The sequence below is a fragment of the Larus michahellis genome, chromosome 2, assembly GCF_964199755.1.
Source record: "Larus michahellis chromosome 2, bLarMic1.1, whole genome shotgun sequence".
In the NCBI taxonomy this organism is placed as follows: domain Eukaryota; kingdom Metazoa; phylum Chordata; class Aves; order Charadriiformes; family Laridae; genus Larus; species Larus michahellis.
The window spans coordinates 113,887,163-113,909,694 of record NC_133897.1 but is presented as its reverse complement, the minus strand read 5'-3'; the positions used below and the strand labels follow the sequence as shown (position 1 = coordinate 113,909,694).

Below are 22,532 nucleotides of genomic sequence, written 5' to 3'. Positions count from 1 at the left end.
AGAAGGTCCTGAAAACCAGCCTCAGCTGTGTGCCTGCAGCTCACCCCACACAGGGAAATGGAAATGTGGGGTGCTATTGAGCATAATGATTGTATTTTTAAAAAAAAAAAATGTGCAGCTGTATTGCCATTTTAGGCTTCTACAGTTACCCACAACTACCTGAAAGGATGTTGTAGTCAGGCGGGTGTCAGTCTCTTCTCCCAAGTAACAAGTGATAGGATGAGAGGAAATGGCCTCAAGTTGCACCAGGGGAGGTTTAGATTAGATATCAGGAAAAATCTCTTCACTGAAAGGGTTGTCAAGCATTGGAACAGGCTGCCCAGGGAAGTGGTTGGGTCACCATCCCTGGAGGTATTTAAAAGATGGGTAGATGTGATGCCTAGGGACATGGTTTAGTGGTGGAATTGTCAGTGCTAGGTTTACATTTGGACTCGTTGATTTTAAGGGTCTTTTCCAACCTAAATGATTCTATGATTCTTGTTCTTGGTTAGATATTAGCAAGAGAGGCAGAGGGGACAGCATGGCCAGCAGGTTCAGGGAGGTGATTCTGCCCCTCTACTCCACTCTCGTGAGACCCCACCTGGAGTACTGTGTCCAACCTTGGAGTCCTCAGCACAAGAAGGACATGGACCTGTTGGAATGGGTCCAGAGGAGGGCCACGAAGATGATCAGAGGGCTGGAAGGCCTATGCTATGAGGACAGGCTGAGAGAGCTGGGGTTATTCAGCCTGGAGAAGAGAAGGCTCCGGGGAGACTTTCTAGCAGCCTTCCAGTACTTAAAGGGGACCTACAGGAAAGATGGGGACGGAGTCTTTATCAGGGAGTGTAGCTATAGGACAAGGGGTAACAGTTTTAAATTGAAAGAAGAGAGATTTACATTAGATACTAGGAAGAATTCTTTACTGTGGGGGTGGTGAGGCACTGGAACAGGTTGCCCAGGGAAGCTGTGGATGCCCCATCCCTGGAAGTGTTCAAGGCCAGGCTGGATGGGGCTTCGAGCAACCAGGTCTAGTGGGAGGTGTCCCTGCCCATGGCAGGGGGGTTGGAACAAGATGATTTTTAAGGTCCCTTCCAACCTGAGCCATTCTATGATTCTATGATGGGAGCTGTGGGATAAGTTCTCAAACATGAGAGCTCCTCCCCTATCAGGAATACTTAAAGCATAGACTAAGTTGTCAAGAGGAGCGACAAAAGTTGGAAGTTACGAATTAGACTAAATGAAAATGCGGGAATAATATATAGTCAGGAAAAAAAAGCACGTGTTTGAGCAAAGATGTCCTAATCCATTTTTGTAATGTTGAATTCACATTACATCTTAACGTAAGAGGTTATGATCCAAGTCCCTTAGTCTTGTATGCTAAAACTAATACATTGCTCGAATAAAGATTTTTGCTTTGGGTTATTGCTATTGGAATAGTCTGGGCTGGTGAAACTCATCTTTTAATGTAATATAAATGTGTCCCCTTTCTCTCTTCTGTTTTGGGAAAACAGATAAAACATTGTGCTTCATAAGCAAATCTGTATCCAAGCAAACAGCATCAGTTAGGCCCCAAATAAGGCACGTGTAGAGAGGGGTCAATACCAACAAAGGCAAAGCCGTGAATTCCTACTTTGGGTGGGTGCTGAGAGCTCCCCAGAGATTAGCACCCCAAAGCACCGAGCCACTGCAGCAGGGAAGCTCAGGGTGGTCAACTCCTGCACGGAGGGACCAGAAAGCCTTCTGTCCTTCCCAGGAGCTACAGAGCAGACCAAGAAGTGCTACCTCACCCCACGCTTTCACCCATTTCCCTAGGAGCTGCTCTCAGAAGTCTAAGAGCATGAAGATACTCTCCCAGGTCTCCCTTCCCCACATAAGATCCAGTAATGCACAATATGCCTTTAATTTTGTACTTTCATCCTCAGGGTGGGAGCATCCTCTGTATCCAGAGGCAGGGACCATAAGACCTGGCAAGGAGCTGAGGCAGCTCCTTTAGGCTTCAAACCAGCAGTAGCACAGCCCCTGCATACCTACAGTCACCCCAGCTCCCTGCAAGCAATGGGAATGTGTTCCCAGGCAGTCACAGCTCAGCACCAGAAGCAGACAAAATGGTTAAGGATAACCCAAATACCCGCCCAGGTCAGGGTATTCTCAGAAATATGCTTCACACTGGAATAATTTGCTGTTAATGTTCATGGCTGCCTTTATAATTTTTCTGCGCATTTTGAATTTTAGTATTTAAAGCACTGTGTTCCCACGTGGGCTTGTCATGCTCCTTTCCAAGTGCATCTCTGTGGAGCTATATCTATCACATAGAGTTTTTCATTTGGTATTTACAGGGTTGCTGCTGACACATTTTTATAGACTGATTTTACTAAGGAAATGCAGCCTGTGCAATTATATTCTCTCCTAACAATTTCTTTCCCTCCTGGCCATTTCTACCTGCAATTTGGCTCGTAGGTAGCCTAGCACTTTTCTCCCATGAGGGGTAACTCTTGCCCCACAGAATGTGTTGGGAGAGCGAGTGGATGTCACACTGCTGCTCCCGGAGCATCGTGTGCTACAGCTCACCAGCGGGCTGGCGTGTTCACAGGAGCTGCGTCCCCTTCTCATCACCTGAGCCTGCCCTGGCCCGGGCTCCACTGTTTCTTAATTACAGGTGCTACACTCTGGCTTGAATTTCATTCTTATAATTGATGGCCTTGTTCATTGTAGCAGAACTAATTTTATTTGTGCTTGAACTGTGACTCCTATGGCTTGCTGAATATGGATGCTTTTCGGTTGACCCATCACCTGTTGATAAATGGTTGTGTATGTTGAACGACTTATAGGAAAGTGTGTCACAGATAGCAGCTATCTGAGGTTCAAAAATGTCACCAGCTACCGATGTGTGAATTTGCTGTGAATTTTGTTCTATTTTTATAAACCCCTTTTTCAGAGTGCAGTGTCCTTAAAATTGTGAAATAATAGATGGGCAACTGAGGATTACAAAGACTATCTGGGACATGTTCGTTGGAGATCATTGCATTTGGCCTTTAATCTCTCTGCTTCTTTAGAATTTCATTTAATACTTTATAGAAACAGTAAGTTACTCTAATCCAGGAGAGATTGAGTATGCTTGTACTTACAGTTCTCTGCTCAAGGAAAATTTTTCTTTCCATCCCCAATGCAAAAAACAATCCTGTGGCTGTTGATCTATTGGAGTGGAAAGCGGAGATGTTGTGCAGCTCTGGATATCTCTCTGCAAAAAGACTTCCAAAAGTATTCTTTTTTTTTTTTTTTTTTTAGATTCTGAGATTTGCACTTTACACCTATACCTTGAACACTACCGAGATTGCAGAGATGAGAGTTTTCTCCCTCTCCCAGTGCCATAAAATCGTAACCTCCTGACATAGTATCAGCTCGGAGCTTGGCTCAGTTGCCGTCCTTTCCTTTACCAGCACTGTCCAAATCATGTCTAACTCTGCTTCATTCCATTGCTGTCAAACTCTCCAGTTTGTTTCTCCAGTGTGCTGTCCTTATACTGGGACCACCAACTATGTAGCCCTGCTTGGTGGCAGAGAATGAGCGGGCAATCGGAGAGCAGGTATCTGTCTCTGTGCATATGCTGCCTTCTTAGTCGTCTTCTGAAAAAAAAACCAAAACCCGAAAACATTTATGTCTGTAAGAGATCGCCTGTGCTACAGGAAATGCCAGGCTGGGTGTGCATTGATCGGTGGTAAATGCTCTCATATTGTCTTCCTTTGGGAATGTAAACTCCTAATCACAGAATCACAGAATGGCTGGGGCTGGAAGGGACCTCTGGAGATCATCTAGTCCAACCCCCCTGCCAGAGCAGGGTCACCTAGAGCAGGCTGCACAGGAATGTGTCCAGGCAGGTTTTGAATGTCTCCAGAGACGGAGACTCCACCACCTCTCTGGGCAGCCTGTTCCAGTGCTCTGCCACCCTCAAAGGAAAGAAGTTCCTCCACATGTTGAGATGGAACTTCTTATGCTCAAATTTGTGCCCATTACCTCTTGTCCTGTCACTGGGCACCACTTGAAAAAGACTGGCCCCATCCTCCTGACACCCACCCTTGAAGTATTTTTAAGCATTGATAAGATTCCCCCCTCAGCCTTCTCTTTTCCAGACGGAAAAGACCTAAGTCCCTCAGCCTTTCCTTATAATCCCCTCTCTGAGCACTCTCTGGCCTGCAGTCCAATTCCGTAAAGCCAGCCCCGGCCGGCTGGTGACCACCAGCTCCCAACTGAAAGGCCTGTGACACGACAGCAGGACGTTTGCTGCAGTCCCTCAGAAAAGATGTGGGGTTTAAAGCATTTCTTTTCAGGGAGAAGAGGAGGGCAGTTCACCTCTGCTCTCAGGCAGTCTGCATTTGAGGGTGGGCAATGCCGAGCCGTGCGGCGGGGCCGGTGGCTGGCAGAGAGGGTATGGCGGGGGCTGTTTCCAAGGGTTTGCTTTCCCTAGCAGTTGTCTAGTTTGCCCAGGCTGCACACAAGTCATATAAAGTTGTTTTGTCTTCTCCGGGAGTTTTGCAACCCTTATTTTGCCCAGAGAGGCGGAGAAGAGAGACCCAACTGGCACCTCTGGGCCGGACACCGTTCCTCTCTCGTGTATCATTGCGTAGGGTTTTGTGGCCCGGGACGAGTGGTATTCCTGTTGGCAAGCTGTTTCAGGACAGGTCTGTTTCCCTGTGTACATAGTGCCTGGCACATTTTTTCACGGGCTGTCTGCTACAATATAACACTAACGAGGTAATTAGCGGGCTCAGGCGGTGTCAGCGCAGCACATACCGCTCGGATTAGGCCCGGCACTGGTGTAGCAGGAGGGGGGGAAGCAGCGCTGTCTGCAGCAACATACCTGGCTTCTTTCTGGTTTTCTTCACCTGAAATAGGACTCAAAAAAAAAAAAAGGAAAGTCTGGCCTCAGTGTGTTATAATTTTCTCTATATATTGTGACACATAATGTAATTTGGATGTTTTATGTCTTGACAAAATGGGACAGACAGGGCCTTTTAAAATACATTTTAATGAATTTAAGAAGTTATTAAGGGAAGTGTTTGGGCAGAAGCACTGCATAAGGCAGTGATACACCTGTTGGAGTTTAGGATCTCAGCAGTCTGTTGCAGGATTTCCTTTTTATATTAATAATAATTATTACATCACCGGGCTATAACTTTTTACCAATTATGAGAGCAATTATCATATTAATAAGAGTTATCATAGTGGTCTCAAGTCCCCTTGTCAGCCTCCACGGACCAAATATTAAGTGAAATGGTGAATGCTGAGGTTGCCCGACTATCTCCCATCCGCCCGAGAGCTGCTGTCTCACCTTCCAGGGCTTCAGACAGCGGGTGCAACTCTGCTGCTTCCCAGCACGCTCCCAGACCCGTCACACCAAATTATTTGTAAACACCAAGCCAGCTAATATCACAACAGTATCAGTCCGCATGGAAAGGGAACCGGGAAGCCGTGAAAGACAGCCGGTGCCGTGTGTTAGTAGTAAGAGGCAAAAGAAAGAGGCTCCTCCAAAGCCCCTATTCATAAGCTTAGCACAATAGAGTAATGCTGTGTTAGGGAAATTTAAGCTGGTGCTGAAAGCTAGTGTGCTGTGGTGCTTTTTTACTCAAGGGATGGCTTTTATCCTGAACTGTAATGCTTATGATATTTCAGACATGGCTTGCTTTGCTAGGTCATGTGAATGATGAATATCGCGGTATTTAGAGGTTTCTTGTAAATGAAACGCACATGGGAATGAATGCAGATATAGATCGCTTGCGTCAAACCCAGCTTTATCAGGCCTTGGTGAGATATCTTTTTCAAGGGCCTACAGCAGCTGAAAAGCAATTAGAATGTCATTGTATTTTCCAGTTCTATTAACCATCCCGTAGATATGTATGAGAGTCCACATGGAGAAAGCTGCCACCGTACTTTGACTGCACAGCCATTGTAATACAGAAGGATGGGATGGCAGCAAAGCAAAACTTCACTTGGATACTTGGAATTTAGAGACACTTCAGGCCTTAAGAAAGTGAATCGTAGAGGCATAGAATAGGAACAATGGAAAGCCACCCTATCCTACCATTAAAAAAAAGGGATGTTGCTACAGAGATGAGAATTGCTTCCTTTTCACCGAATGGGCAGATAACAGTACCGGGAAGGAGATTTCAGAAAGCTGCAGCGTGGTGGCTGGAAGCTGCATACATATCCCTTTCCCATCCTACAGAAACAAGTCTGGGTCATGTTCTTTCAGGGGTGCATTTGTTAAAAGAGTTTATTCATTAGTGATCGGAGAGTGGCAGAGCTCTGCACAAGGGTTTGTCTTCATCTACCAGACTGGGCAAGTGGGGGTAGCTCTGAAGCAGTGAGATGAAGGGGAATCTTGCGCTCCCTCAATGTCATGGTCTGGCAAGTCCAAAGCTGCAAAAAATTGAGGGGGAAAATGCCTACAGTGGCCAGCGGAGCTGGATTTGTGTGGAGAGGATTTGCCAGAGAAGGTGTACAGAGATCCCCTGCTTTTTTCATCCTCTGCCACAATCTTCCTGTGCGGTCTTGCACAATGCCCGGAAAAACGGGTGCTAGTGATTAGCGACGCAGTTAACAAATGCTGATTTACATCGCTTGGGGATAAATCCACCTTCTGACCATCTGTTACAAGTGGATCTGGTTTTCTTCTGATTCACATTCATGCCAAGCAGAATTACCTTCATTTAAATCACTGGTGTTTCTTGGAGAGTAACTGCTATGAAGGAGTTGGTCCATTGGCAAGATCTCCCAATGAGTCACGTACTGTGGGGCAGAGATTATGACTCTCTAGATGTTTTGTTCATTCTTGAACATGGGGAGGCTCAACAGCTAGCAAAACTTTAGCTCCTATTATGAAATGCCAACGTGCCACTCTGAAGCTGTTAGCCTTGCAGATACCGGTAATCTGAAAGCAGTCTGCTTTGCCTACTAATGTATTTAGAGCATCTGGATTTGGTCACTTGTGCATTTATTACTTTTTTTTAAGTACTGTCAGATCTCTCACTGGCAGTAGTTCCTAATGAATGCAAATGAAAATTGTGATTATCCATTTCAAAGCAATTGGTAGCAAGCCATCGTTGTGCATGGAACATTATTTATACAGCTCAGAAGCCCCACTGATGCTTGTGCATAATTCCTCACACATCACAGTGATAGAAATTGCCTTCAGGGCCGGACTTTCCAAGCCAGCCTCTCTGTTTTTAAGTTGCAGACATTGTCGCTTCAATGGCTGACAACTTGATTTTGCAGGTTCAGTTTGATGTGCATATGATAGCAAGCCCACGCTTGCCTGCAGATGCCAGACTGCACCCAAAATGACATGGTCCTCTTAATAGCAGTGTATAAAGTGACAGGCTGGCAGCTTTTGGGGACTCCTGGTTCTCTCTTCTTATTTTCTAAGTCCTTCTCTACTGCCGCCTGTTTGCAGCTCTGTTCTCATCCTACTCAGCATTTGCCTCAGTATGAAAACTTGGGGCATATCATATGTTTACATGCATGATTGCTCTTAACTCAAACTTTATTTCCATGTCTTGCCTAACCTCTCATTCCAGTGCATTGACTCCTGCTTGCTGTTCCCCGCGTGGGCAGTCTCGCTCTTACTGCTCAGTTTGCAGGACTCTTCTTGGACCTGTTAAAAATGAAATTCACCAAAAGACACAAATTATTTCTTCCTGTCTGTGCTAGGATCCTAGGGGAAGTGAAAATAATTGTGTCTCTTCCTGCTGTTAATGCTGTAGTCGCTATATCCAATAATCTTTTGGGAAGTTTAACTTTTTAAACACCGGGTAATTTATTACCCCCATGTATTAGCTCTCCTTGGTAGCCGAGAAGTGTGGTGCCAATCAACCTGCAGTGAAACTGTGAGGGTAGAAAATGTCCGGTGAGAAACCTCTTTTTTAAGAGACTATGTTAACCAAAGGACTAATAAAATCTTGTTTAGCCATCACTGAAAGACTTTTTGGTAGACAGCCAACCCTGGTTGGTCTCTTGAGTATAAAAAGTAGTATAGAAATGTTCCTTCTAGCGTTAATTTGTATCAGCTTCTGATGCCGATCTCCTGTACAGCAAAGAGAAATGTTCCTTTATTGCACCATTTTACATTTTAAATCACTTAAGCTTGTAGCATGTTCCACCTACGTATTCTTGCAGCGGCACCCTCTGCCCTTAGTCCAAATGAAATACCAGCTATATTCATTGGTGTTTCGTACACTCCTGCAGCCTGGTCCCACGGTGGCAAAAATGGAGATGTTTCCTTGCTCTCGCATAGGGGCTTAGGGCGTTTTGGTCAGGCAGTCCCTTGTTGCCATGCCTGTGTTTCTAGTCCTCCACTGATACGTGGGAGGGAGGTTTCTCCCTGTAATCCACTGGTACCCCTAGAGGTACATATCCCATTCTTTTTCTTACACCAAGGACAGACTCAGCCTAAGGTTGAGTCTCAGCGCTATGGAAATACAAGCAATCTCCCAGCCGAGCACTGATCAGAAGGTTGTTCTTTCGCAAACCAAAGAGGACAGTGTGAAAATGCTTAAAGGGAGGCCACATCTAGGGCAATATGTTACAAACTTGTTAGTCTGGATCCGTTTTTTCAGTGAGTAGTGGAGCTCACAGCTATCAAAGGCAGACCACTACCCGCCTGCTTCTCAGCCTGTGATCCATGTCTCCTACCTAAATTTTAATTCCCTTCCCCTTATTTTCCAAGTATTATCCTGTACAACAGAGCAAAGGCTCTATTACTTTCTCTTGCGCGCCATAGCCCATGTGCTAATATCCCCTAGCTTCTTGAATTGGGTGTGTTGAAGTGTAATGTTTTGCCTATAGGTAAGAGCAAGACTTTTTTAGGACTTGACGCGAGGTTTTGCATTTCTAGCATGGTTGGTAGCTGTTTGCTACAATCATTCATTGAGGCCTCTACAGAAATTGGTAGACTCATCCCTGACTCTGAGGGCTTACAAATTAAAGGCAGGAACCAGACAACCTCCTGTTGCCCAAACTACTCTTGCTTGAAGTCATACGGAAAAGCAGTGAGTGTGAGGACCAGGCCTATACCCCACATTTCTTCAACCATAGGGACCTGTCTTGCATGCCATGGCATGATGCTGCTGACTGGTCACTGCTTTCAGTTACATTATCTGTTTCCAGAATAGCACCACATACCAAAAAAAAAAGAGAAAACAGTAACTGTTTATCCTGGCTAAGCTTGTGTAACAGGTTTTCATGTGATGTTTTTAGCATTTAAAGTCTTTTTTCATTAAACTGTTTCAGTATCCAGAAAAAAAAAAAAAACATTTCTCTTACTCAGCTTCATTAGTTATAGGAAATCACTGGATTAAAGTAGAGAGCAGATTAGCAAAAATAAACTGTAGTATGTCTTGGGCATATGGTGCTGCGTATGAATGGGTTTTAACTACTTAACTGTGTATAACAAAGAGCAGAAGGAGAGATTTGTCTTAGTATGCAATAATTGTAATTTGCAGTAGCTGCATAGCTTAACAGTCAGAAACCACAAAGCCACGGAAAGCTTTCGGTTAGGATTTGCTTGGGGTGTGTGCGCCTGTCCCTGAGCTCACATCGCCTTTTCTGCCAGCTGACTGCCGGGCACGAGACTGGACTTAACTAATTAACAGATTGCCTCTCCCTCCTTTCCCTTCCTCTTCGCTGGGCCCATGGTTTGCTGCGCTGGGTTAGTGTGTGTCACAGAGACTGGGATTTAGCCCGTCAGGTGCAGGAGACAGTGCTGGTCTGAGCATGCTGCTCCATCGCATGGGCCAGAGGAGAGGCATGCCATGGGCAAGCCTGTGACAGCCTGGGCTTCCCCTCAGCTGGAAATTGTGCCTTGCAGCACAAATACAAACAGAAGCAGTAAACAAAGGAGGCCGCAATGTCAGGATGATTGCTGGGGAGCATCAGCCTTCAAGCTCTGGGTACAGACAACGCAATATGGCCCACTTTGAATTCAAATGACTCCGTTGTTTCTAGTTTCCCACCTTATTTCACCAATATCTATCATTCCCCTCTGATACTTCAGCCTACAAAGGTCAAATTTATGCCTTTTCTAAAGAGACCCACCTCACCAGCTTGAATTTGTTTCTGAGACACAAGTGAGTGCAAATACTGGTAATGTCCTGATGGTGCTCATCTCCCGCTTCTCAGGAAAACTATGCTTTTCCATTTTGGGTGCTGAGAGGTTTCTGAAAACCAAGCAGTGGTGGTGACATCATTTCCATGTCTTAAAAAAACCTGCTTATAAAGGGATATAAAGATTTGCAAAGCCAATCAAATCTAATTTACAAAGTAAATTCAGAAGTACCTGGGGAATTACCTGGTCTTTATCTGGGCTCCTCAGTACGTTTGCTAGCAAGGCTTAGCCAATAATGTTACGCCACATAGCTTAAACATGCATGTCCTTCCCTTTTTCTGGGCTTGCTTTCTTCTGAGGTTTCCACAATGTGTTTCACATCCACTGTGAGTAACATTCTTGGATTTAAGATTAATCCTGGATTGATCAAACATAAATCATTGCCCCATGCAAAAAGAAAGTTTTGCCAAAAATTGCGGTGGTCCAGAGGAGAATAAAAGAGATATATTTTTTTTTCTTCTGTGAACTTTTAACTAATTTTATTCCTATTTTTTTGTGTGGGAAGTTTTGTGCATTGAAAAATTCACTGACAAGGCCCTGATCATCTTGGTTTTTTAGTGTTTAATACAAAAAATTAAATCCCCAGCTGTCCAGGAGAATTTTCTTGCTTTTTCCTCTATTAGTTTTATGGCGGTGAGTTCTGCCAAATTTGCAGGCTTTCTGTTTAGCTTATCAATAACTCAGCATTGCTTCTATTGCAGAGTTCCCTGAAGAGAAGAGGCAGCAGAGAAATGCACAAAGAAAAAAAGTCATTTACCCAGGTATGGTTTTCAAGAACATGCAATTTTGAGCAAAAGCACATGATAAAACTCCAAATTTCTTTTTACGGGTGTTGACAGGGCGATCAGGCACATTAACTAGAGTGCAATTAAGCTTTAATCTACTGAGACCTCCCAGAGATAATGTAGAAGCAATTTAGGACACAAGCGTGATCTCTAAACCAGGCAGTTTCTTGGGCTCGTGGTGGTTGTATCGATAGATTCAGGCTGCAGGTTTTCTACAAGAAGAGAAAAATCACCTTGCCTCACAAAGTAATTGGATCGCAGCTTAGGGACTAACTAAATTTATACACGATGCCAAAGCTTTTGTGCTAATGAGCATCTTGGCAGGGGATGTGGTTGACACCTCGCGAGCTCTCATGTGGCAGCCCCGGGTTTGATCACTCCCTGGTGTTGGGGGGAGCAGAACATGAACTTGTGCTCCCCCAGGCTGAGATACAGCACGGAGCCTGAGCTGCCCACTCAGTCTCCCTTTGGACACCAGTTTTATTGAAATCCTGTAGGCTGATCCTTCTCAGGGAAGCGGTCTGCCCAGTTTCCTCTGCTTTTTGTGCTGACTGCAGGAGTGAAAGCTTTTCCCAGCAGCCGCACCGTTACTGTTTATAGCCAGAGAGATGGGGATAGTATTTCACCTCACTGTGAAAGGAGCCAAGAGCGACATCGTGCCTTCGTTAGAGAAAGGTTGCACCTCCCCTGCTGTCCCCTCAGCAGGCTCAGTGTATGCAACCGAGACCCTACGGGTTTTTTTTGAGTCGATGGAGTCTTAAAATCCATTGTTTTGTAATAATAACCATAATCCATCATTGCATCATGTTGCACTTGAGTGGGTAGGGTGGCCAGCTGAGTGGTTAGGGTGGACAGACCGGGGGCTAGTGGTGGCTGCGGGCTGCAGCCTGTTTTCCCAAGGCACAGCAGACCAAGCATCCCTGTAGAGCTGATACAAGCATGGCTTAATCAGACCTTAAAATGGGGCACTGGGCTTTCTGCCTGCAGTGCCTGCTGTGGAGAATTATTTAAGTCGTCAGTTAGGTCAGAGAGTTTGGTTTTCTGCAAGTCTGTAAAATACATGGATAAAATATATATGCCCGCACACATGCAAATCACAGATGAAGCTATGTGAAGGCAGGGTTTTGTCCACCGGGGTTTGTGGGTGGCACTGTCCTTCCTTTCCTCATTCCTGGAAATACAGAGCAGTGCAGAGGGAACGAATTCCTTGTGTTTGCTTCCTCCACCCAAATCCAGGCATTAACAGCAGCTGTAGTTTGCCTTGGAAAGCCTTAAAAAAGACTTTACAAAATTATCCAAGTAACCCTGGGTCAGCTCTGCTCCACTCGCAACGTGGGGAAGTGATCCCGGAAACAACGCAGGGGGAAAAAAAAAACACTTTTACACTCTACACACACATTGTAACTCATGTAAGCAAAGCATTTGGGCTTGAAAATGAAAACCGCTGCAACAGCACTGTGCAAGGTGGCCGTTCAGTTTTCTTCGGTAATTCTTTAGGGTAGGAAAGACTGAGAAACAATCTTATATATTGACATGACCCAGCCTATAGGTTCATGTCCTAGCTATCTCCCAACTTCAGGGTGTTACCCGGAGCTGCCTCTGAACCCGGGTGTCCCTTCAGAAGTATGTGATGGTTGAGACCAGAGAGCACCACAGCAAGTGCCTGACCTGGTCAAACAGCCACCAGGTCCTGGGGCTTGGCCCAAAGGGGTTAGTACAGACATAGCCCAGGAGGTTCAAAACACTGCCCTTCAGGGACAGCCACCCTAAATACCTAAAATAAGTTCAAATAACCGTTAACACATTTTGTGAAAAGGAACCACGAGCTTAGATTCTGTGTGTCCACATGCCTACAGATATGTATAGCATATGGGAAGACCGTTTTTTTTACTTACTGGGAGCTCATACTGAAAATTAGCTGGAATATCACTCCCACCGCAGGGCACACAGAGTAAATAATACCGTGAAACTGATTGTCTCGAAGTCGTGTAAAAGCAGAATTCATAGGAGCGCTTACCCGCCTCTAGCAGTATTGAAGAAAAAAAGTTTTTATTCAGCAGAATTGCAAAACGGAGCTTCTTGGAAAATACCAGGCACCAGGCAAAACACAAAGAAAAGTGGTTCTCCAGCGCAAGGTAGGAGTGCTGGCACTCAGCCAGATGCTTGGGTGCTGGTCGTACTGCCCTGTCGTCAGACTTGCAACCCCCAAACCGCTTACCCATCTTCTGCCTGGCTGTTCCCTTGAGCCGGTGGTGGTGGTGGTGGTGGTGGTAGAGAACACAGCGTTGGTCTCTATCTTTGTGTCTTCTTGCCAGGAAAGAAATATCATATTTGGGAATTTTTGATCAGCGCTTCATTCTCCTCACATCATTTACATTCCATAATGAATTTAAGTTCATTTCTTTCCTTTAAGTTTCATTTCTTTATCTCCATGTTCCACACTTGTCTAAATTAAACTGCAGACTCTGTAGGGAGGGATCTGGGTTTTTTCTTTCTGCTTTTTTTTTCTGTTAACACCCCTCTGAAGTGCCATGCGGAGCTGTGATGCTATTGCATGCGAATAGTCACTATCAGTAATCATTAATTCCCATTTATCATTAATGATCTCTTAAAGTCCGTGACTAGCGCCAAGAGAGAACATTTTTGTGTTGTTGTTCCCTCTTTTCTTTCTGTTCAGTCTGCCCTATGTACACATTTTAGGAAAGAGCCCCCATACTGGATGTGAAGTACAGTCAGGCTGTGCCATAGCCCAGCTTTTATCCCCTGGGATTCAAGTCTCTTGTTCCTCCAAAACAGTGGAAAGACTGTATTGCTTTTTCGTATTTTTTCCCCCCTCTTTCTTTTATTTGTGATTTAACTAATAATGAACAATTCTTAATTTTGGTGATATGGCCTCTCCTTAGTTTGCCTTCTATGTCAAAACTCTGCTTGCCTGCGTGGGTGTCTCACCCTCTTGCTGTTTTCTACTCGGTTTCAACTGATCAAGAAATCACTGATATTTCTGTACACGAAGTTTCAGAGGGACAGGTGCATGAAGGTTGGAGTCCTACCCTTCTGGCATGCTCAGATCTGGCTGATAAATCTCTCCTGACTATTCTTTTTCTTTGGAAAAAAGCCGTCCGGGGTATGGGATTTTCAGTAGTCATGTTCCCTGGCAGAGAAGCAGGGAAGATCTAGAGCTTTCTCACCTTTCCAGATGGGATCCATATTTAGTAGGCGAGATTAACGTTCATCAGCTCTGTTGTTTTGTATGGGGTTTGTGTTTGTTTAACAAAAAAAAAAAAATCTTGTTTGTTTCAGCTCTTGCGAGAAACAGAACTTACAAATGTGATCCTTTTTTTTTTTCATAGACAAAACCTAGCAATAAAGTAATGCCGTTATAAGATGTTAACGGCGGTTTTGTCCTGCTGTATGTAATAACGCGCTGACTCCACAGATGCATTGAGTCGTGCAGTGATGCTGAGCAAAAACACTGGGGCCCTGACCCCAAACCCATCGAAGCCCTTCCCTTTTCTTCAAAGGGTTCAAAATGCTGAGTGCGTTGTCCCAAGTGCCAGTTATTTATATTGCTTGAAACGCCCCCTCTGACCCCGGGGAGGAGCTGGTCCCTAGGGCTCCCAGCCAGGGAAGAGGGATGTGGGCAGCCCGACCCTTCCCCACCGCATCGGTCCAGCTGCCTGTGGCCAGGGAGGTGCCAGGCACCAGCTAGTGCCGCTGATGGCCGGGCTCTTGCAGCCAAAGGCAGACAAGAAGCACGGGGAAGAATGCTGCTTTACAAAGACAGAATAAGGAAAATGTCAGATATGATTATTTCCAAGCTATTAACGGCTAAATGAATAAACTGGAGTAATCACCCCACCTGTGAGCTCAGACGCGCGGCAGTGGTCTGGGTGTAACCTTCCTTGTGATCTTTGTATTTCCCTAAAAGCAAAGTCTACAGCTGCGGGGATAAACTGATTCTCGATGAGAGGAAAAACAGAGGTAATGTATTGGGCAGCCCTGACCAAACGTGATGCTTTAATCATACAGCCTTACCCAGCCAGAGCAACCAAAAGTCAGAGTGACTCCAGTGGAGGCTGCATGGAGTTTTGCCAGGTTTAAATCTGATACTTAATTTGCAGTTTTGAGTTACAAAGAGAAAAGCAATTTGCAAATACACGTGTGAAAAAGAGGTGCGTGTGTATGTGAGGAGATGACAGAGGGGAAAGCAAGCCGATCTTCTCAAGGCTCTGCTTCTGATCAGTTCTATGCACCCTGGTTCTATTCATAGGAAACTCACATTTCTGGTGCCAGAAACACAATGACCAGAGTTTTAGTCAGTTAACTGATCAACTGATTGCAGTTGTGTTTGACTCATGGTTATCACTGAAAATCACTTATTAACAGAAACTTTGGCTATTGTTTACCTCTATCATGTTATTAACATTTAAGATAACTTTTTTACTATTTAGTATTTTAAAGTTCCAACCTGCGCCAAGCAGAATCAGTAAGAAAGCTGTCTGAGTTCAGAATTATACAACCAATTACTTTTGTGGCTGTTTAGGTGTTAATAGCTGAAATTAAGACATAATTAGTATATATCTAAATAGAATGGGGCGAAATTAATCTAGGTAACATAAAGGACACCATTACCAATGTGCAAGGATGTGTGCTTTAGAAATTAAATCATTTCCTCAGATTGCTGAGCCATAATTAGTTTTGTAAATCTTTTTATTTTTTTAATAACCTAATCTGGGTGAACAATTACAGTCAGTCATGTTTTCTTCTGGATTTAGTTGCCATTGTAAGGAATTATAACAAAATGGTGCTTGCGAGAGATAACAGTGCTCCGGAGACTGAAATGAAGTTTCCATAGATAATTGCACATATGTCCACATGGCCTACCAACAATGATGAAATCTGCTGTCTCAAGAGATCATCTTTCAAAGCCTGCCTTCCATTATACTGCTAATGCTGATAAATGTGTCTCTTACGAGGCCAAGTGCCTGTATCTCCATGACAATTCATGAAAGTGATTCATGCAAAGAAATTGTTCATCGGCTTAGAATTTACTTAACCTTGTCTCTTATTTCAGCACAACACACACTGGAGTTTTCATTTGAGTTGAGATGCAGTGCTTTAAAATGCCCAACACACACAAAAAAATCAAACTCTCATTAAATACCCTGCTGCTTCCTGAAAAACAGGTTTTCACATGGGATGGATTTGGATGTAACTACGGTTTAATGAATTTTTCTTTCCTTTTTCACAAGTTTTCACCAGTCTCCCTTGTGAACAGTTGTCCTTACCAGAAACCGTGATCACAATCTGGTCCATCCTAATAATAACAGCAGCAGAGACAACAGTAGTGCTTTCTATTCGGAAAGCGAGTTAGGCACCCCGGCTAGTTCACAGCTCTCTGAGATACGGTAATTAAAATCTTCACTTTGCAACGCAACCGTGCATTTTAGCACACTTCTTTATGCTTTCTAGCTGAAGAAACCTGAGATTTGGGATTACGATGAACAAATTCATCTGAGTAGTCTTTGTTTCACAATGCTGAAAGGGAGCAAATGTATCATTAAACCTAAATGGAACAGAAAGTGCCAACAAATCATGGCACCTTTTCATTTGAGTCATTCTTATTTTCCACAAAATTTGCTCAGTATTTGAGAAAAACTAAGCATTGTGCTGGCACTCTTGCATCGCTGAACACTTGCACTGGCACACTGTTTTGTATTTTTCCCCCCCTCTAACTCTGGTCAAGCTGCTTTACCAATTTAACCAGGACCAAGCTGTGAAATGTGTCAACTGTGTGGTTTGCGCAGCTCTGTCTGTGTATTGTCTGCATACCTAACATACAGCTCAGAGGGTGGGCAGGTGGAGATTTTGGAAGGTGAGCAACTGATTGTGCTTCTAATATAATCTTGGGGGGGGGGTGTGATTATTCTCGGCAGGAGGACAGTGCTGATTTGAAGTGCCAGCTCCAGTTTGCCAAAGAGGAGGCAGCGCTGATGCGTAAGAAGATGGCCAAACTGGGGAAGGAGAAGGATGAACTGGAGCAGGAGCTCCAGAAGTACAAGTCCATCTATGGAGACGTGGACAGTCCCCTGCCTACAGGGGAGGCAGGGGGCCCACCCAGCACCAGGGAAGCCGAGCTGAAGCTTCGTTTGAAGCTGGTGGAAGAGGAAGCAAACATTCTGGGCAGAAAAATAGTGGAACTGGAGGTGGAGAACAGGGGGATTAAAGCTGAGATGGAGGATATGAGGTGCCAGTATGAAAAAGAGTGTCTCAGCAGGGACCACATTTCAAGCATTCCTACCTCGCCCTACGGCGACTCCGTGGAGTCGGCCACGGAGCTGCGCCGGCACTTGCAGTTTGTGGAAGAGGAAGCAGAACTGCTGAGGCGTTCAATCTCCGAAATCGAGGATCACAACAAGCAGCTAACGAATGAGCTGAACAAATTCAAGTTTGAGCCAGGCCAGGAGCCAGGCTGGTTGGATGACGCGGCATCCAAGTGTGGCGGCACCTTGCAAGAGGAGCTGAAGTCAGCCAGGTGTCAAATCAACGAGCTGAGCGGGAAAGTGATGAAGCTCCAGTATGAGAACAGGGTCCTGATGTCTAATGTCCAGCGTTACGATCTTGCCTCTCACCTGGGCCTGCGCACTTCCAGCCCAAGGGACAGCGATGCTGACAGTGATGCTGGGAAGAAGGAGAGTGACAGCGAAGAGGGTCGCCCACCTCAGCCAAAGAGAGAGGGGCCCATTGGGGGCGAGAGTGACTCTGAAGAAGTTTATGAGAAGACGTCAGGTTTTGGGAGCGGGAAGCCGTCAGAAGTCAGTGACCTGTGCTCCACCGAGCTCATGAGAGTGAAAGAGGACACCGAGTCTTTAATTAACATCAAACGTGAGGCTGAGCGGCTTGAAAGGACTGTGGACCGCCTCATCACTGATACGGACAGCTTGATTTATGACGCAAAGGTGCATGTAACCAGCAGCCCATCCACTGAGCAGGATTTCAAAAGTGGTGAGGAAATGGGAGAAGATAAGCACCAACCAGAGCTTCTAGACACCATCAACTCCAGGATGAAAGCTTTCCGGAAGGAGCTGCAGACCTTCCTAGAGAAGGTCGATCACATTGGGGAGGGTCTTAAGGAGCAGATGGAGGACCTCTCCCCTCTTCCCCATCTCACAGAGTCTTCCAGTTTTCTATCCACAATGACATCCATGTCTCGAGACTCCCCCATTGGTAACCTGGGGAAGGAGTTGATCACCGATTTCCAGGTAGGCCAGCCCTTTGTTTGCCTTCTTTCTGTTTATTGTTTCTTTTTCTTGCTGCCATCGCTACCCTAGAGCTAATTTTCCTCACAGCTGCTTTGTTATGATTTCAGACCCGCAATGTATTAAAGTGTGTAATGTTAAACAAACACTTTATAGGTTATTTTCTTTTGTTTGTTTGCACAACTCCTTTGATTCAGAGGCGGTTCCTCGTGGCAAAAAGGCTAATCCACTGGTACTATAGAGATCTGTCTTCTTTTTGTCTGTAACAGCAGTGTTTCCCTGTGAAAGATGAGATTAATTAAAGAAAAATAAAATTCTGATGAATGTAAATTAGCAGCCTTGCTAAGAAATGTGAGGAGGTCTGTATTATGCTCTCTTGTAAAAGGGTCAGGCGTGTTCTCAAAAGCCTTGACAAAAGAACCCAACCAAACGCAGTTTTCTAAGTGATGTGTTTTGAAAAGCCTGCTTACAGCTCACTCCCCTAACCGAGCAGCGAGTGAGAAGCTCTGTAGCCAGCGAAGGACTGCCTTGCCTAAAGCGTTGCCCATGGGCGCATGTCTAAACTGCCACAACTGCCACACTGGATATGGCTTTTCTGCACAGCACAAGTAAGGAAGGAAGAGCCTTGTGTCCCGTATCCTTCATGACTTGTATGCTTGCTGTTGGTTTGACTCATGCATCCTCATTGCATGCGCCTCATAACCAGTGTTTGCGTTCTTTTTTCCTCTCTTTCTCTTTTTTGCTTTTCAGATGTTTCAGCCCATCATTTTGCTCATCCTCATTTTGGTTTTGTTCTCTTCACTTTCTTATGCCACTGTATTTAAGTTGGTTTTTCTGTTCACGCTTTTCTTTGTCTTGTAGTTTTTCAGTCGTCTACCTTACCCATTTTTATTTTCTTTATTCCCTCCTGTCCTTTTGTTTTTTCGTTATAAACCGCCCATGCACCTAACAGTCCAAACTGAGGGATCAGATGGAGTGGCAGCTCAAACAAGATCGTGGAGAGGAGCGAGAGATTCACCACCAGCGAGCCACCACCGACCCACACCGCAGAGCTGATGGAGACATTAAACTCTACAGGCCAGGAGACAAGGGCTGTTTCAGTCTAGAGGTCAGCAAAGCAGCCCATCTTACTCACTGCCTCCTGCTGCCTTAGCCAGGAGATGAGTAACAGAAGCAAGGGGTTGGGGGAGTAAATTGAACCAAACACAGCACCCCTGTTGTGAAATTTGTGGTTGACTGCTTTTCCCCCTTGCAGTTTCAGAGAAGCAAATTGGTCCTGACTTTGGACTCATCACCCTGCTCCCAGTAGCTTTGCTGAGTGGGAAAGTATGGCTCAGGGACCCACTGCAATTGAGTATAGTAATGAAAGATCTCTGGAAGCGGTTGTAATCCATGATGTGAGATCATGCTTCCAGGTTGACCTTGTTGGATATTTTAAATCTGGAAAGTCTACAGATAGAAACTGCTTTGCGTTTTGCCTGGCAGTAGTCTGCACAGGAGAGGGTTTGATGCTGGTGTGCATGATGATTCTCAACAGGGAACACAGCACCCTGCAGCTTCCAGAAAAAAACAAACTTATTTTTAGCAGAATTCTCCATTGTTTGGGTTGTTGAGTACTTTTCCATTCGTCAAAAACATCAATCAGTTTTTATTTAAATCTTCATCCATGCAGAGGCCATATCAGCCTCAGTAAACATCTCCTTAGCTGCTTTCTCATGAACATAGGTTGTCCGGACACTACAACTGGTCCTGAAGAAAACAATTTCTAATCTGTCTCTTAAAAGGCAAGCTTGGAGCATTGAAAAACTTTTCTGCTGGCCACAGGGAAGCCAAATCCACCTTGAAACTGTGGTCGCTTGATTAGCTTCCAGTGAGGGATGAGTTTTAATATGCTTTTAATTCTAAAGACACACGCAGAGGCCTTATTATATCTGAAACCCTTAGTTAAGTCTGGGAAATGGAGAATGCTGGCCGGGACAGCTGGGTTTGTGAGTAAGCAATCACAAGCACTAGAAAGCAGGGGAAGAAAGATAAAGCTTCAGGGCATCTGGTAGCCATCGGCACAATGCTGTATTGAGTATCAAAGAGAGAGTGGGCCTTCACCTTAACACAGGTAATTCTTTGCTGGGTTTGTTTTGTTTGTTTTAAACTATCCTGACACTGCAGAGTTTTGGTAGTATTAGAATAATGAATTTGTTCGGCAGCTTCTCTTCCAACTTTTCACTTTTACCAGTGTTAATAAACTTCAGGAAGGATATCTGATAAACCCAGGACACCGTTAAGTCTCTCACTGAAAGGTAAAGTCTTTCTTCCTCAGCTGTGAATGGATGATGAGGTAGAGAAACCTTGCCATTGAGTATGGATCCTTTTGCAATTGTATTGGTCAATAGTTATGGTAGATTAGGTCAGAAAATGACTGCAGCAAATGTTTACAATATTTCTGTTTAAATTCTGTCATCTTTATTAATTCCCTTACCTTAGATCGGCCTTGTTATTATATTGTCTCTTGGGTATGTGAGTCCTCTTAAGATTAGGGATTTGGGTAATTTTGGCACAACATCTTTTGTAACTCTCCCAGGATGGGATGGTGTGTAAACTGTGTACAGCAAACTGTGTTTCAACAGAGGATGGATGGTTTTCACACCAACACTTGACAAGGAACAAGCCAGTAATTGTAATCAAAGGTAGAGAATATCCAGCTGAGGTCTAGATGTGCTAAAAGATGAGCAGGGCTGAGGCTCAAATGGCCCAACCTGAGAAAATGTTGAAGAATAAGGTGTTTGTTACAGTCAAGTTTACTTAAGCAACAAAGAATATTACACTGCTTTACACTGAAACTTTTCAGTGGGTGGACAAGCCAATTGAAATCTTTTAATCTGTAATAGTCAGACCCAAGTGAAGCAGAAGATTCCTCCAAATAATTTTGTATGGTATAATTTTTAGTCTTTTCTTTTTAATTTCATACACTGCACTAGCAAAAACTACACCTTTTTTGTGACAGATGAACGAGCAGAAAAAATACTATTCAAATACCAAAGGGTTTTTTTTTTAATAACTCAGAAATTTCACATGGAGACTCAAACTTTTTAATGCCCACAGCAGAGATGCCTGCATGGAAGCCGCTACCTGCTTCAACTTATGAAGTGAAAATATACACCGTTATCAATGGTTAACATTGATTGATGATCTTCTTACTGGGTATGGACTTCCAGCATAAGAAGAACACATTGCACTTCAGTGAGGCAAATATTTTATTTTTAAGCAAGCAAACCCATTTTTCTAAATTCAGTTTTTCCAAGCTGAATTTTAAATGAAAATTTTCCCAAGCGATGCTGAACAGCTTCCATTTAGCCATTTCTCCTATTTTTAAATATGAACATCGTGGGAGCCTAATTGTTTGATTAAATACAATAAATGCAGACTGACTTGTGCTTGAAACTACCCTGTAGCCTAACTGTAAACATCTGCCTTTGTTTGGGCTTTGCACTGCAGTTATTAGTGCAACAGTATTATTAGAATGTATTTGCATGTTAAAGAGGTGGGTTAGAGTCACAGTCCAAGGGAAATTATATCTTGAAATTGCCTTAAGAGCAGGGCTTTGTTTTCTTGCTGAAACAAGCCATTCAGCTGCTGTTGCGGGAGGTTGGAGCCCATTGAGGTGGATGTTCGATCCATTATTCATGATTTTAGCAGAGCTGGGTTATGGTGGGAGGGGGAAATCATTCTTTACCATCCAAAGAAAAAGCGAGTGAAAAAGTGAGAATTGCCCTGACTAAAAGACAGGGAGGAACTAAAAAAGGTAACACAATGCTTCATGGAGAAAACGCATGGTACAAATCAAAGGATTACTATGGCAACAAACGGAAACCAGTGGGAAAAATGGTAAATAATTTTTCATGTGGTGAGTTTTACCCTTTTTACCAATGGAATATCCATAAACCAAGGGCAGCTTCCTTAAGCAGTCTCCTCTTGTTTATTCGGAAACAAGAAGATATTCTGGAGAAGAAAAAATTCACTCTTTCAAATGACCAAATCCAGTTTGTTGCAATATTTGATACCTAATGCTTTAAAATGGAGCTGTATCTTGTAGCTCTGATTGTTCTTTCAAAAGGTATCAGTTCTGCCCTTACCTGAGTAAGTATATACCACCAAAGGCAGAAACACTCATCTTTGCATTTCAGATTTGGTTAGTTTTTATTTTCATACGTGGCTTTTAAACACTTACACATTTGTTTCTGTGTAGAAAGATGCCACAAAATCTCTGACACTCACAGGTTATGGAAAAAGAATCACCGAAGTGAACTAACTTAAAAAGAACAAGTTGTCACCAGAGAATTAAAATAAAAGCAGATA

At 44.1% G+C, this 22,532-nt stretch overlaps 1 protein-coding gene across 19 annotated transcripts in view; it reads left to right on the top strand.

The window, feature by feature from the left end:
* MTCL1 (microtubule crosslinking factor 1) overlaps positions 1 to 22,532 on the top strand; it is a 111,355-nt gene that overhangs the window by 48,734 nt on the left and 40,089 nt on the right. For 6 of the 19 annotated variants that reach the window (XM_074576654.1, XM_074576651.1, XM_074576665.1 and 3 more), the window contains exons 4-7: positions 10,837 to 10,896; positions 12,978 to 13,055; positions 16,857 to 18,182; positions 19,132 to 19,287. In XM_074576654.1, the coding sequence (XP_074432755.1) occupies positions 10,837 to 10,896; positions 12,978 to 13,055; positions 16,857 to 18,182; positions 19,132 to 19,287 (1,620 nt within the window). The remainder of the gene's footprint in view (positions 1 to 10,836; positions 10,897 to 12,977; positions 13,056 to 16,856; positions 18,183 to 19,131; positions 19,288 to 22,532) is intronic. The other 13 variants (XM_074576662.1, XM_074576657.1, XM_074576667.1 and 10 more) reach the window with 3 other exon arrangements.